The sequence below is a fragment of the Carcharhinus amblyrhynchos genome, chromosome 31 (genome assembly GCF_965287045.1).
Source record: "Carcharhinus amblyrhynchos chromosome 31, sCarAmb.v2.hapA, whole genome shotgun sequence".
NCBI lineage: Eukaryota > Metazoa > Chordata > Chondrichthyes > Carcharhiniformes > Carcharhinidae > Carcharhinus > Carcharhinus amblyrhynchos.
Window position 1 is genome coordinate 15,607,523 of NC_137354.1, and position 14,444 is coordinate 15,621,966.

The 14,444-nt window shown below is 46.2% G+C and overlaps 1 protein-coding gene across 1 annotated transcript in view; it reads right to left on the reverse strand.

Moving 5' to 3' along the window:
• Positions 1-3,758: 3,758 nt before the first annotated feature.
• Positions 3,759-14,444, reverse strand: part of caly (calcyon neuron-specific vesicular protein) — a 48,991-nt gene continuing 38,305 nt past the window's right edge. The window contains exon 5 of the mRNA XM_080215775.1: positions 3,759-7,528. Coding sequence (XP_080071901.1) covers positions 7,325-7,528 — 204 coding nt within the window. The 3' untranslated portion in view covers positions 3,759-7,324. The remainder of the gene's footprint in view (positions 7,529-14,444) is intronic.

Below are 14,444 nucleotides of genomic sequence, written 5' to 3' on the forward strand. Positions count from 1 at the left end.
TCCATTTTGATTCTACAGTTATCAGGAACCAATTAAAAGAATCCTCGTTTCCAAAGCCAGTTTCCCCGGGCGAGTCCCTCTCACCCATTCAGGGCAAGCCACTCACCAGCCTGACTTGGAAATATATCTCCGTTCCTTCACAGTCGCTGGATCAAAATCCTGGAATTCCCTCCCTAACGGCATCGTGGGTCAACCCACAGCACGGGGACTGCAGAGATTCAAGTAGGCAGCTCCCCACCACCTCCTCAAGGGGTAACTCAGCATTGGGTGATAAACGCTGGCTTAGCCCACGTCCCAAGAGTGAATAAAAAAAAGTCTACTCCTGCTAGAGTAAACAATTCTTGTATTCCTGAAGATCTCATCATACAACCTCTTCCTTCCAACTGCCCTGCTGAGCGAAAAGCCTTTTCCCCTCGAGCTTCACACATAATAACTGAACATGCACAAAGAGATTGAACAAGTTGCTTAGCTCCCAAGATATTCCTCCCAAGTCACTTTGCAGCAGTTTCCAGAATGTTAGGATACTCCATGACAATCATGGCGTAGTTGGCATGAGTTCCTTCAGCTTTCATGAATGTTTTATTGCTCCGGGTTAGGTGGATTGGCCATGCTAAATTGCCCTTTAGTGCCAGGGAGTCTAGCAGGGTAAATATATGGGGTTACGGGGATGGGGTCCGGTTGGGATCATTGTCAGCGCAGACTCGATGGGCCCAATGGCCTTCTTCTGTACTGTAGGGATTCTATGGTTCTATGGATATGATAGGTCCATTCAAAAGTCTGATGGCAGCAGGGAAGAAGCTGTTCTTGAGTCGGTTGGTACACGATGGTTAGATGAAGAGTGTTTGAGGAGACTCACGTGGGGGGAGGCTAAACCCTGGTAGGGAGCAGGTTGGGCTGAATGCCCTCCGACAAGTCTTCAGTTAGTGCGAGCCTGGTTGGTATCTAATCACAGAGCACCCAACGCAATTTCCCAATGGGTTCATCCCCTTGGAGCCAACTCTATCACAGGGCAACTCTTCTTAAACCCAACGCAATTTCCCAATGGGTTCATCCCCTTGGAGCCAACTCGATCACAGAGCAACTCTTCTTAAACCCAACGCAATTTCCCAATGGGTTCATCCCCTTGGAGCCAACTCGATCACAGAGCAGCTCTTCTTAAACCCCTTTCCAAATAGAATAGGTGTTAATGTTCCGACAGGGATAATCTGGCACAGCTTTTATCAACTCCCAGAGAAGCAAGGTGGCCAGGTGGAGCACACTTCTGACATCGATGCAGAACATAAAATGTACCTGGGACCTTACAAGATGTGGTGGCAAACCCTAGCTATGAGTCATTACTGGAAAAGGTGCAAGAGAATAGTGAGAAATAGTGACAAAAAGACATAAAAGATGCATTAATTTGGTATGACACCAATGGGGATACTTGCAACTTGGGAAACTTCTATTTCAAAAAAGCAAAGGCATAACTGTCCACTCTCTTCCTTTCCCCATTGGAACTGGTGCAGCAATTCTTACCTACTCTTTCTCAAACCAGATAGTCTCAGATTAGAATAGGAAGCACAATTATATTTTCACCAGAGCACTGTGAAGAAATCAGAGCAACACTTTCCACATTGTAAATGATGAAGAAAGCATCTTGGAAATACATGGAGGACAGTGCCAGAGGATAATGGTACCATTGGCGCAAAGTGGTTAAATATATGAAGGTCAATGCCTTGTTGGAAGCCATTCAGTCCAACCTGTTCCCTACCAGGGTTTATCCCCCCACGTGAGTCTCCTCAAACACTCTTCATCTAACCATCATGTACCAACTGACTCAAGAACAGCTTCTTCCCTGCTGCCATCAGACTTTTGAATGGACTCACCATATCCATAGAACCATAGAATCCCTACAGTGCAGAATAAGGTCATTGGGCCCATCGAGTCTACACTGACAACAATCGCACCCGGACCCCATCCCCGTAACCCCACTTATTTACCCTGCTAGACTCCCTGACACTAAAGGGCAATTTAGCATGGCCAATCTACCTAACCCGCACATCTTTGGACTGTGGAAGGAAACCGGAGCACCTGGAGGAAACCCACACAGACACAGGGAGAACGTGCAAACTCCAAACAAACAGTGACCTGAGGCTGGAATTGAACCCGGGTCATTGGTGCAATGAGGCAGCAGTGCTAATCGCTGTGCCACCATGCCACCTGGCTGGAGGATAGCACAAGGAAAGTACTGAATGTGAACCACTAACCTTATATTAAGTTGATCTTTCTCTGCGCCTTAGTTATAACTGTAACACTACTTTTTGCACTCTCTCCTTTCCTTCTCCCCTTTGTACTCTATGAACAGTAGGCTTTGTCTGTATAGTGGGCAAGAAACAGTATCTTTTACCACATATTAACACGTGACAATAATAAATCAAATCAAATCAATCTACTCGTATTACCTTCCATTCCCTGTTCCTTTGCGAGTTTGACTAGTTTTCTTTTCCATGCTACTTGTAGTTTATGGATGGAAATCTGCCTCTGCCCATCCTTGCACTATAGGCCGGAATTTTACCAGGGATTGGAGCGGGCAAGGGGTGGAGCACTTGAAGACCCAGTGATCTTGGGCACGGCACAGTGGCACTGTGGTTAGCACTGCTGCCTCATGGTGTCAGGGATTCGGGTTCAATTCCTGCTTCAGGTGACTGTGTGGAGTTTGAACGTTCTCCCCACGCCTGCGTGAGTTTCCTCCGGGTGCTCCGGTTTCCTCCTACACTCCAAAGATGTGCAGGTTAGGTTGATTGGCTGTGGTAAATTGCCCCTTAGTGTTAGGGGGATTAGCAGGGTAAATGTGTGGGGTTACAGAAATAGGCCCTGGATAGGATTGTTGTCGGTGCAGACTCGATGGGCCAAATGGCCTCCTTCTGCACTGTAGATTCTACGATTCTATGGCCTCGGGTGGGATTTTCCAGTTTGGGGATGAGCGAGGCCACAAAATCCCACCCTTTGTGTTAGCTAGGCCAATGATTTAATTTGATTTGATTTATTATTGTCATGTGTATTAGTTTGGAGTGAAAAGTATTGTTTCTTGCACGCTGTACAGACAAAACATAGGGAAGGAGAGAATGCAGAATGTAGTGTCACTCAGAATTAGGCTGTTTTAGCTGGAGAACAACACAGGAGTAATGAACGTGAGCCACCAATGAACAGAATCTCAGAGAGACCCAGAACGGAAGAGAAAACTGTCCATTTATTTATCAGTCTCAAAGCAAGTAATCACTATTTCCATTTTGGCACTTAAAACACTTCAAAGTGCTTGGCAGCAATGTGAAAGTCACAAGATCTATAAATACGTACAAAGTGTTGCTAAATTAACAGAGTGTCATACAGTGAACATTAGCCATACTAAGACGAATGCTGACAGAAGTGTCACAACAGTATTACAACATTTATTATACCTATTAGAAGCAGCGTCTCGTTAAATTTTTAGACAAACAAAGGCGACCTGCGGAAACTTAATTAAAAATCTGTCAGCTCCAGTACTCCTACTCGCGACTGAATGCCACGTATATAAATGAATGGATTAGTTCCACAGCAGGATAAACTGACATTTATACCATGATGAAGCAATGGCAGTTCTTTCTGATGCAAGTTCCCTTTCGCAAGTTTGCACAGAGCTTTTGTGCCTGAACTCATCAGGTGAAAATCACCCTTGTAACCTGCCGGCAGAACGAATACGGAGAAGATCGAAGCAGATTTTTATTGAACGTGCCCCCCCCCCCCCTGTCCTCCAAAGCTCGGCCTCTCCCCTTTGGAGCCCCCTGCCCTATCTCAGCCTGGCTTCTTGCCTCTCGGGGTTTGCCCCCGGGGCAGCAAATCTGCTTGCAAATCCCGGAGCGCCCGCGGAGAGGCAGAATCGGAATTTCCGACGGGCTTGGAGTGCCTGGCATTCCCGCTGCCGTGCGCTCCGGCAAGATCGGGAGTCGAATTTAGAATATCAACACTTGGAGTCGCTCCATGTGACACAGTGACTTTCACCCAAACTTTACAAGGGCTTAATTATTGGGAATTCGGAAAACTCTACACAGCTTTTCGGTCTGCTCAGAATCTTGACACGTTTTGGCACCAGACAAAGCTGCCTCTGAATTTACCCTTAACCCTTTGGGGATCCTCTTCCTAAACTGACAGGAGGCACAAAATAGTTCTCCTTCACCTTGTTATTTGTTACAGGGTAATCTGTCCTACACAATCGCTCCCCCAGAGGTCTCCTCCATGAATATTTATTTACACTGAGAAAAATTTATGAATCTAACGCAATCGCCAGTCATTCATTCTCTGGAACGAGTGCATTATTGGAATCTCAGGCTCCCTCTTTCGATCCTCGTGACTTCCAGTCACTCAGTGTAACCTGGCAAGGCATGCATTGAATCAGTTCGCCAGGGCTGTAAGTCGAACAAGTCATTTCTTTCTGCCAGGGTAAATATTATGGCTGGCTCTGAAGGCAAAAGCTTGCACCAAATGTACGGCGGACATCTACTGAAGCACACACTCCAAAATAGCCACAATGTTTGAGCCGTAGCTTTATACAGGCCATAGCTGGGACATAGTCTGGAAACTTCGCAGTTTGGAGACAATACTCCTTCAGCTATGGGATCCTCAGGAGCAGATTGCAACACCGTGTAGCTTTAGTGGGGAAAAGCTGTCTCATGAACAGAATGCACCACCTTTCAGTAGGCACAGAGACATTCCACCAACCGCTGCCAACACAATATGGGCGAGGCAACAAAGGAGCCACACATACTGAGGTGGCAACAGTCTAGAATCTTCTATCCTTCCGTCTTGACATGTCGCGTCAGCTAATTAGAAGGTCAGCAACCTTACAAACTAAACGTGGCCAGAATTTTACCGCCCTCCTCCCCTGCCCCCGCCCCCGCCACAGGAATCAGAGCGGGCAAGAGGCAGACCTTGAAAAGTTCTGTTGACCTCGGGTGGGATTTTGCAGTTTTGGGATCATAAAATCCCGCCCACGTTCTAAAAAAGGTGCACCTGGACATGCCACAGGAATAATACCAAGCCCAATACTTAGCTGAGAACGAATGAACACGAATTAAAACCAATTAAAATCAGCAAAGCTAAATTGAAGAGAGCGCAGAAAAGATTCATGAGAATGGTTCCAGGGGTGAGGAATTTCACTGACCAAGATAAATTGTAGATAGATTGGGACTTGGGGAAAAGAAGTTTGGGAGGAGATTTGATACAAGTGTTCAAAATCATGAGGGATCTGGACAGAACACCCAGGGAGAAACTGTTCCTGCTCGTGACAGGGTCGAGAATGAGAGGGCACAGCAACTGGCAAACAAAATAAAAATGATGTATGGAAAGATTTTCTCATACAGCGAGCTGTCAAAGTCTGGAATGAACTGCTCGAGAGTGTGGTGGAGGCAGGTTCAATTGAAGCATTCAAAACTGAATTAGACTGTTTTCCGAAAAGGAGGAATGTGCACATTTCCAGTGGGAAAGTGAGATAATAGCGCTGGGTGAAAGCCAATGCAGACCATGATGGGCTGAAGGACTCATTCTGTGTTGTAACTATAGGACGGCATAGTGGTTAGCACTGCACCAGGAACCTGGATTTGATTTAGGCCTTGGATGACTGTCTGTGTGGAGTTTGCACATTCTCCCCATGTCTGCATAGGTTTCCTCTGCAGCCTCCGGTTTCCTCCCACAGTCCAGAGAGATGGATTGGCCATGGCAAGTTGCCCCTTGGTGTCCAAAGATGTGCAGGTTAGGTAGATTGGCCATGCTAAATTGCTCCTTAATGTCCAAAGATGTGCAGGGTTGGTGGATTGGCCATGCTAAATTGCCCCTTAGTGTTCACAGATTTGCAGGTTAGGTGGATTGGCCATGGCAAATTGCCCCTTGGTGTCCAAAGATGTGCAGGTTAGGTGGATTGGCCATGACAAATTGCCCCTTGGTGTCCAAAGATGCGCAGGTTAGGTGGATTGGTGTGGCAAATTGCCCCTTAGTGTTCAAAGATGTACAGATTAGTTGGAGGCTGAGCAATGGGTTACAGGGATAGGACAGGGTTATAGGGATGGGCCTGGGAAAGATGCTCTTTTGGAGAGTCAGTGCTGCAGACTAAATGGGCTGAATGGCCTCCTTATGCACTGAAGGGATTCCACAGTTCTGTGATTCTTTTGGATTTATTCACAACAGGCATGAACAGTGTTAGGTCAGGTGCAGCTGTACAATCCTTCAAAATAAACCACTGTGCATCCGCTTGTCAGGCTGTTTAACATGGTGATGCCATGAGACTTTGCCTTCAATTCTTTGCAGTATTCCAAAGAATAACTTCAACGGAGGTGGCATAGTCACAGAACCAGATAATGATTCCCAGGCATGGGTTAGCCCGGTCATTGGGAAAATGAGAAGAGGGAAAGCTAATAACATTACGCATTGCACTAAAGGACAAAAGCATTGTTTTCTTCATCTACAATCTACATCATCCATGCAAGTTGTCTTCTCCATAGGTTGACTGCAACCCACAGATCCAAAGCACGAACACTATTTTCAGCTGGTGGGACGTAGGTGTGAGGACAGCGGGAGGGCTTTGCGAAGCCAAAGGCAGTTAAAGCCACCAATGGTGCGGCTCAGGTTTGGAATCGCCCATTCTTCCTCCCTCAATTCTAAATCCTGAGCTCATAACCAATGACTTTCATTCTAGGTACCTTTAGCAATCGTCAACAATCTTTCGTCACTGAGTTTGGGATCTAGATGGAGGATATTTGTGAATTTGGATGATGTGAAATGATGGGAATAATTGAAACGTGGCCCAGAATATACTTGTAAGCATTCCGAGGAACAGGTACAGGCGTGATAAACCAGTTGGCTCCCTTCTGTGCTGTATGGATCCAGGATTCATTCCTTGAAGGCCTGGTTTCAAAACTGGAGCCTGAAGCTTAATGATAATGTGTAGATAGTAATACTCCTGCCTCTGCTATTTTCCCTATTGGATTTCTTTAAAGTTAACTCTATTAGCTTCCCTTTTCACCTGAACATTGATTCAACCAAACCTACCAAATATAATTCTGTCACACGAGTTGATTGAGGTTCCCACACACACACACACACACACACACACACACATAGACATAGATACATACATAGATGTGGACACACACTCACGCACACACACAGACACTCATCCGTATACACGCACACACACACGCACATACATATTCCTAAGGGAAAGAATTATTCTTTGAAAAGAGAATTATGTAATGCTTGAGTACTTCAGAACTTCGATAAACAATAGGAGATGGATCTGTATTCTTTCTTGAATCTTCTATTGATGGGAGCTGTTCGGTTCTTCTTTTGACTTAGCTGCTCCTTTCAAGGCAGGAAGCACCGGTAGCCATGGCGATGACAGATCGGGAATGGTTCGCTTAGCCTGGCTTAAGTGGCTAATGACCGTGTAGAGACTTCCGCGGGGACCTGCTTCCTGCTCCGAGTAATACATCTCCAGAGCTGCAGGAGTACAGTGCTTATGCTGCAAAGGAGGACAGAACAAAGCATGAGAATCACACAACTCGCCAGAGGGATCTTCACCCAACCCCCAACCATATCGTAATAAAACCCTTTGGAATTATCTCTATGTATGATGCAGAGAAAGGGGGCCTCAAAGAGACTTCAACTAGCTGCCTGAAGATGTGAAGATGCTCACCACTTTCCAGCCTCTGTGTGGAGCTTGTACATTCTCACTGTGTTTGCTTGGGTTTCCTCCAGATGCTTCAGTTTCCTCCCATACTCCAAAGATGTATAGGTTAGGTGGACTGGCCATGCTAAGTTGCCCCTTAGTCTCAGAGGGATTAGCAGGGTAAATATTTGGGGTTGTGGCGCTAAAGCCTGAGGGGGGGGATCGTTGTCAGTGCAACCTTGATGGGCCGAATGGCCTCCTTCTGCACTGTAGTGATTCTATGATTTTCATTTCCTTCAGTAGAAGTGATATCTAATACATCGACAAGTACATCATCGGGTATGACTTGGGTGACAAAGCTAGTGCCATAACTGTAAGAGACTGGCACTTCTGCCCATGATGGTGACACAACAAACGTCTCAGGTTCTGCTTCCCGTGGGCCACTCTCTCTATCGAACCGAAATATGAGAAGCCCCACTGTGCCTGACTGCTACCAATTGGGAACAAGTTGCACCTTTGTGTGAAAAATCCCAGCTCTTCCACCCAGCACAACTGCTCTTGCTTGTCCCCCACTCCCCCCTTTATGTTTCACATTTACATTCCGACAGGAGCGAGACTGGCACAGGAGTGTTGGAGAGCCTGGCACAGCCTGACAATACATCCTGTCGCACTGCCGTTGCCATGGCGAATCACAAATTTTCAAATGGCCTCCCCACATGACATATCACACTGGTGATAACACTGCAGTCAGAATATCTCACATTGGATAATAACGGCTTACGTGTGATTCTTTTCTTTTCCAGACACAGGAATACAATTACTATTTCTGCTCCTTCGTTAACTGCCCTTCCTCTCGGGATAGGTTGTGTCACCAACTTGCTAAGTTCGATACAAATCAGAACTTTTATTGCAGGTTTTATTGTTGATGCCAAATGTCCCTGTACAAACTGTATCCATGCAACTGCTGACGCTGGGGAAGTTAGGATAGAATACCTACAGTACAGAAGGAGGACTTTCGGCCCATCGAGTCTGTAACAGCCACAATCCCACCCAGGCCCTATTCCCGTAACCCCATGACGCATTTCACATCATGGCTACCACCAACTGCTGGCTCAAAGTGGAGAGGATCTCCAAGAAGATCGCACATATCAACACAAACACCATGCAAGAAAGCAGACAAGATACCGAAAGGACTACAGAACATCTTTAACCTCTGTTTAACCCTGTCTCCACTAGCATTGCCTGCACCTGTAAAGACTTCATTACCTGTTAAGATTGGCATTCCAACCATTATGTTCTTATCAAGAATGCCTACAGTATTAACTGTTAAATTAATGAAATATAAATGAAATACACCCTGTCTTGAATGTTTAACAACATGTAATCCCTCAATTCAAAGGAAGAATTGGCAACTTCCATTTTGACTGAGAGCAAAGATGAACCAATTTTTAAATGGGATTTGACTGGAGCCTAAAATGAACAGAAGTTCACTATTGGCTCATTCCTATACCATCTTAGGAAATTCATTTTATTTTTATTCATTTGTGGGACATGGGCGTCGCTGGCTGGGCCAGCATTTATTGCCTACACCTAGCTGCCCTTGAGAAGGTGGCCTTCTTGGACAGCTGAGTAGCTCACTAGGCCATTTCAGAGGGCAGTCGAGAGTCAACTACATTGCTCTGGGGTCACCTGTAGATCCGATCAGGTAAGCACGGCAGATTTCCTTCCCTAAAGGACATTAGTGAACCAGACGGGTTTTTCCGACAATCGACAATGGTTTCACGGTCATCAGTAGATTCTTAGTTCCAGATTTTTTTTACTGAATTCAAACTCCACCATCTGCCATGGCGGGATTTGAACCCGGGTCCCCAGGACATTAGCTGGGTTTACTGTATAACCGATAATACCACTGGGCCATCGCCTCCCTTTTAATTAATTTCAAACCAGGTAGACGGAGGTAAACCTGCAATCTGAGTGTAATAGAGTGGACCTTACTCTATTTATATCCAAACTGATCAAAGATCTCGGAATGAATAAAGCAATGTGTGTTACATTCATGATAGGTTTGGTCTGTATCAGGAAGAGCTAAGCAAGACTAATCGCCTTCACTCTTTGGAAGAAAACCTGTCTCTGAATTACCTGGACTGTACCTGGGGGTTCAGTTGTAATTCTCAAAACTCCATTCACCTGCAGCGGCTCACAATATCCGCACTGTAACTGTGGCTACAGTAGCAAGTCAGAGACTAGGAATCCTGCAGCGAGCAACTCATCCCCTGACTCCCCAGAGACTGTCCACAACCTACAAGGCACAAGTCAGGAGTGTGATGGAATACTCCTCACTTGCCTGGTTGAGTGCAGCTCCAACAACACTCAAGAAGCTCAACACTATCCAGGACAAAGCAGCCCGCTTGATTGCTACCCCTTCCACAAACATTCATTCCCTCCACTACTGATGAATAGTGGAGGCTGGGTGTACCATCTACAACAAGCACTGCAGGAACTCACCAAGATTCCTTTAGATAGCGCCTCCCAAACCCACAATCACTGCCATCTAGAAGGGCAAGAACAGCTGATACCACCACCTCTAAATTCTCCTCCAAGCCACCCACCATCCTGATTTGGAAATATATCACCGTTTCTTCTCTGTTGGGGGCAAAATCCTGGAACTCTTTTCCCAACAGCACTGTGGGTATACCTACATCACATGGACTGCATGAAGGCGGGTTACCACCAACTTCTAACAGGTAATTAGGGATGGGAAATAAATGCTGGCTTAGTCAGTGAAACCAGATCCCTTGGAAGAAATTTCTAAGAAGAAGGAATGCAATGAACATTCATCACATTCACCCCTGGGATGCCAAGGTTATCTTCTGAGGAGAGATTGAGGAGACCAGCCTGTACTTAGAAGAATGCCAGGTGTCCTCACCAAAATTTACTAAATTTTTCCAGGGCTCAATAGGTAGATGCAGGAGGAATCTTTCCCCGGGTTGGGGGGGAGGGGGGTCACCTAGAACCAGGGGACACAGTCTCAGAATGAGGATCAGGCCATTGAGGTCTGAGATGAGGAAGAATTTCTTCAAAAAGGATGTAGAATATTTGGAATTCTATGTCCAGAGGGCTGTGGAGGCTCAGGCATTGAGTATGTTCAAAGCAGAACATGCAGCATTGGGTTCGGGGGGGGGGGAGCTGTGTGGTGGTGTGACACAGTGGCACAGCAGTTAGCACTGCTGCCTCACAGCACCACGGACTTGGCTTCGATCCCTGGCTTGGGTTACTGTCTGTGCTGAATCTGCACATTCTCCCTGTGTCTGCTTGGGTTTCCTGCGGGTGCTCCAGTTTCCTCCTACAGTCGGAAAGACGTGCTGGTTAGATGCATTGGCCACGCTAAATTTCCCCTCAACAGGTGACAGAGTGTGGCGGAACAGGAATTTTCACTGTAACTTCACTGCGGTGTTAATCTAAGCCTACTTGTGACACTAATAAACAAACTTAGAAGAAAAACAGAGGCCCATACGGTTGTACATATTAAAGTTATCACGGGATAGTGGGGGAAAATGGCGCTGAGGTAGATCAGCCATGATCTAGTTGAATGACAGAATAGGCTCAAGGGGCTGAATGGCCTACTCTTACTCTTTATGTTCCTGACTATTTAAGGTTTGGAAAAGGGGTACATTATGTGGGGGATTCCGTGAGGGAGTAGGATGCAGAGAAATTCCGCAGTCCCTTCCTGCTGCTCTCCCCATTGCTCCCTGAGGCTGCCTCACTTCCACAGTGAAGATTCCAGGCTCCAATCTCTCCCCTGCACTCTTAGAACACAATTACCTCAAAACACACCAGCACGTCATTCACCAATGAATCCACCCAGGGAAACCCGCATACTGATAAACGGGGTAACTTCCCGAACTAATTACTTTGGGGAAATCGATGATAAATTACTAAATAAAACTCATCCTAGACGGAGCCGAGTCTTGGATGAGGAGTTGGCAGACGGTGCTGTAAAGGGCCATTGCATTGATTCTGTCTGATCACATGAATATGATGTGGCTCTGTTCCCTGTCCCCAGGCACAGAGAGAGAGAGAGCAAGTGATCAAATCATGAATTGATTTTAGCAAAAAACGCGCGTGAATTTAATGACAAGTTGCTCGAGTGATGTACACTGAAATCTGGAGCACATTTACGCTGCAAGGTTAGTACGGGTACAAAAGGATTTCAGCTCTGCGCGGAGGCTAATTTGACAGCCTAATTTGAAATTAATTCATGGAATTAATGATCTACTTCTGGAGTAAGGTGGCAGGGAGGGGGGAGGACGGGGCAGGGGGGGAGGTGGGTAACAGCCCTGTACTCTTAAACTCCGCAGGTTTTAAATGCCGGAAGAGTGCACTGTCCAGTCACATCCCCAGCTGTCTCCTTAACTAAACTGCTCCAGTTCCTGGCAGGAAGGAATGGATTTCCAAACTGCCCCGTCACAGAGCAGTAGCTGCAGAGTCAAATATCAGAAACATGCAGCACGGAAAGAGGCCATTCAGCCTGTCTGATCAGTGAAAGAGCTATCCAGTTAGTTCCACCCAGCTGCTCATTCCCCACAGCATAGAGTCCTACAGTGCAGAAAGAGGCCATTCGGCCCTTTGAGTCTGCACCAACCACAATCCTATCCCATGCATTTACCCTAGCACTAGGATCACTTTGGCATGGCCAACCCACTTAACCTGCTCATCTTTGGAGCGTGGGAGAAAACGGGAGCACCTGGAGGAAACCCATGCAGACACGGGGAGAGTGTACAAACTCCACACAGACAGTGGCCCAAGCCGGGAATCGAACCTGGGTCCCTGACGCTCTGAATCTGCTGTGTAACCACTGTGCCACCGTGCTGCCTCCTATTCAGGAGCATTTCCAATTTCCTTTCAAAAGTTGTAATTGAATCTGCTCCATTCCAGATCAAAACACCCAAGCAAAAAGAATTCCTCAAGTCCCCCTCTGAATATTTTTACCAATTATCTTAAATTTATTGGTCCTTCTTAACAATCAGAGCCCCCCTCTTTTCCCACTCTCGACATCTCTCTCAATGCTATCGAAACACTTCAAAACTTTTAACACTGTATTAACGTCTTCATTTCACCTACTCAAAGGTGAGTAAGCCCAGCTCCCCTACTGTCTCATAGAACAGAATCCCTACAGTGCAGAAGGAGGCCATTTGGCCCATCGAGTCTGCACTGACAACAATCCCACCCAGGCCCTATCCCTGTAACCCCACATATTTACCTGCTAATCCCTGCATGGCCAATCAACCTCACCCACACATCTTTGGACTCTCGACGTCCATTCATCTCTAGACCACTCAGATAAATCTCCTCCACCCCCATTCCAAACCCCTGACATTCTTCCTCAGGTATGGTGACAGGAATTGGGCACAATCCTTTTCTCCCTCATAAATGGCAGGGCCAGCATTTACTACCCATCCCTTTTTTTGCTGGGCCATTTTTCAAGGGCAGTTAAAAGCCGGTGTGGGTGATTTGGAATATTGTGAGCAGTTTTGTGACTCATACCTAAGGAAGAACGTGCTGGCCTTGGAGGGAGTCCAGAGAAGGTTCACAAGAATGATCCGAGGAATGAGTGGTTTGTTGTATGAGGAGCAGTTGAGGAGTCTGGGCCTGGACTCGGTGGAGTTCAGAAAGCTGAGAGGGGACCAAATTGAGACGTATAGAACGCTGAGAGGGCTAGGTGGAGTGGACGTGGAGAGGATGTTTCCACTAGTGGGAGTGACTAGAAATCAAGGGAAAAACCTCAGAGCGAATGGACGATTCTTTAAAACTGAGATAAGGAAGAATTTCTTCAGCCAGAGGTTGGTGAATCTGTGGAACTCATTACTGTGGAGGCCAGGTCATTGAATGTCTTTAAGACAGAGATAGGTAGGTTCTTGATCAATAAGGGGATCAAGGGTTACGGGGTGAAGGCAGGAGAATGGGGATGAGAATCATATCAGTCATGACTGAATGTCTGAGCAGTCTCGATGGCCTAGTTCTGCTCCTCTATCTTTTGGGTCTGGAGTCACATGTAGGCCAGACTAGATAAGGATGCCAGATTCCTTTCCCTAAAAACATTGGTGAACCAGATGGGTTTTTACAATTGATGGACGCTATTTATTAATAGAATTAATAATTTATCAGAGCTCTGACGAAGAATCATCTAAACTCGAAACATTGGCTCTATTCTCTCCCCACAGATGCTGTCAGATCTGCTGAGAATTTCCAGTACTTTCTGTTGTTGTTAGACATCACTCATGCCATCAGTTCTCTATGCGTGGCCATCAATGATAAGCTCCACACTCACATGCGTACATGCATCTCTATGTTATACAGGCTGCAATATTAGCCCAGCTCACGTTCTGCCACCTTCCACTGTCTCCTTTCCCAATTGAAATGTGCCAACCACAATGAGAACACTATCATTTACCCAGTCCATTGTTAAAGCCTCGCTCTGTGCCTTTGAGACATGGCAGTTCCTTCAGAAAAACAGGAATTATTTATCCTTCAGCTGTATCCAGACTCACAGCCAATTAATCTCAAAACGCCAATCTTAAGGTTTTTTTTGGAGTTTTGGCACCTCTTATTCTCAGCACTTATTCTCGATGACAATTACAATGTGACGGATGAGGGAACTTCTAGGACACAAAGAGTTTTATGTTTTAATCAGAATGGTGAAGTAGCCATCGTCCCAGATTCTATTCAATTCCATTCGAATTTGCCATGCTGGGATTTGAACTGACATTCT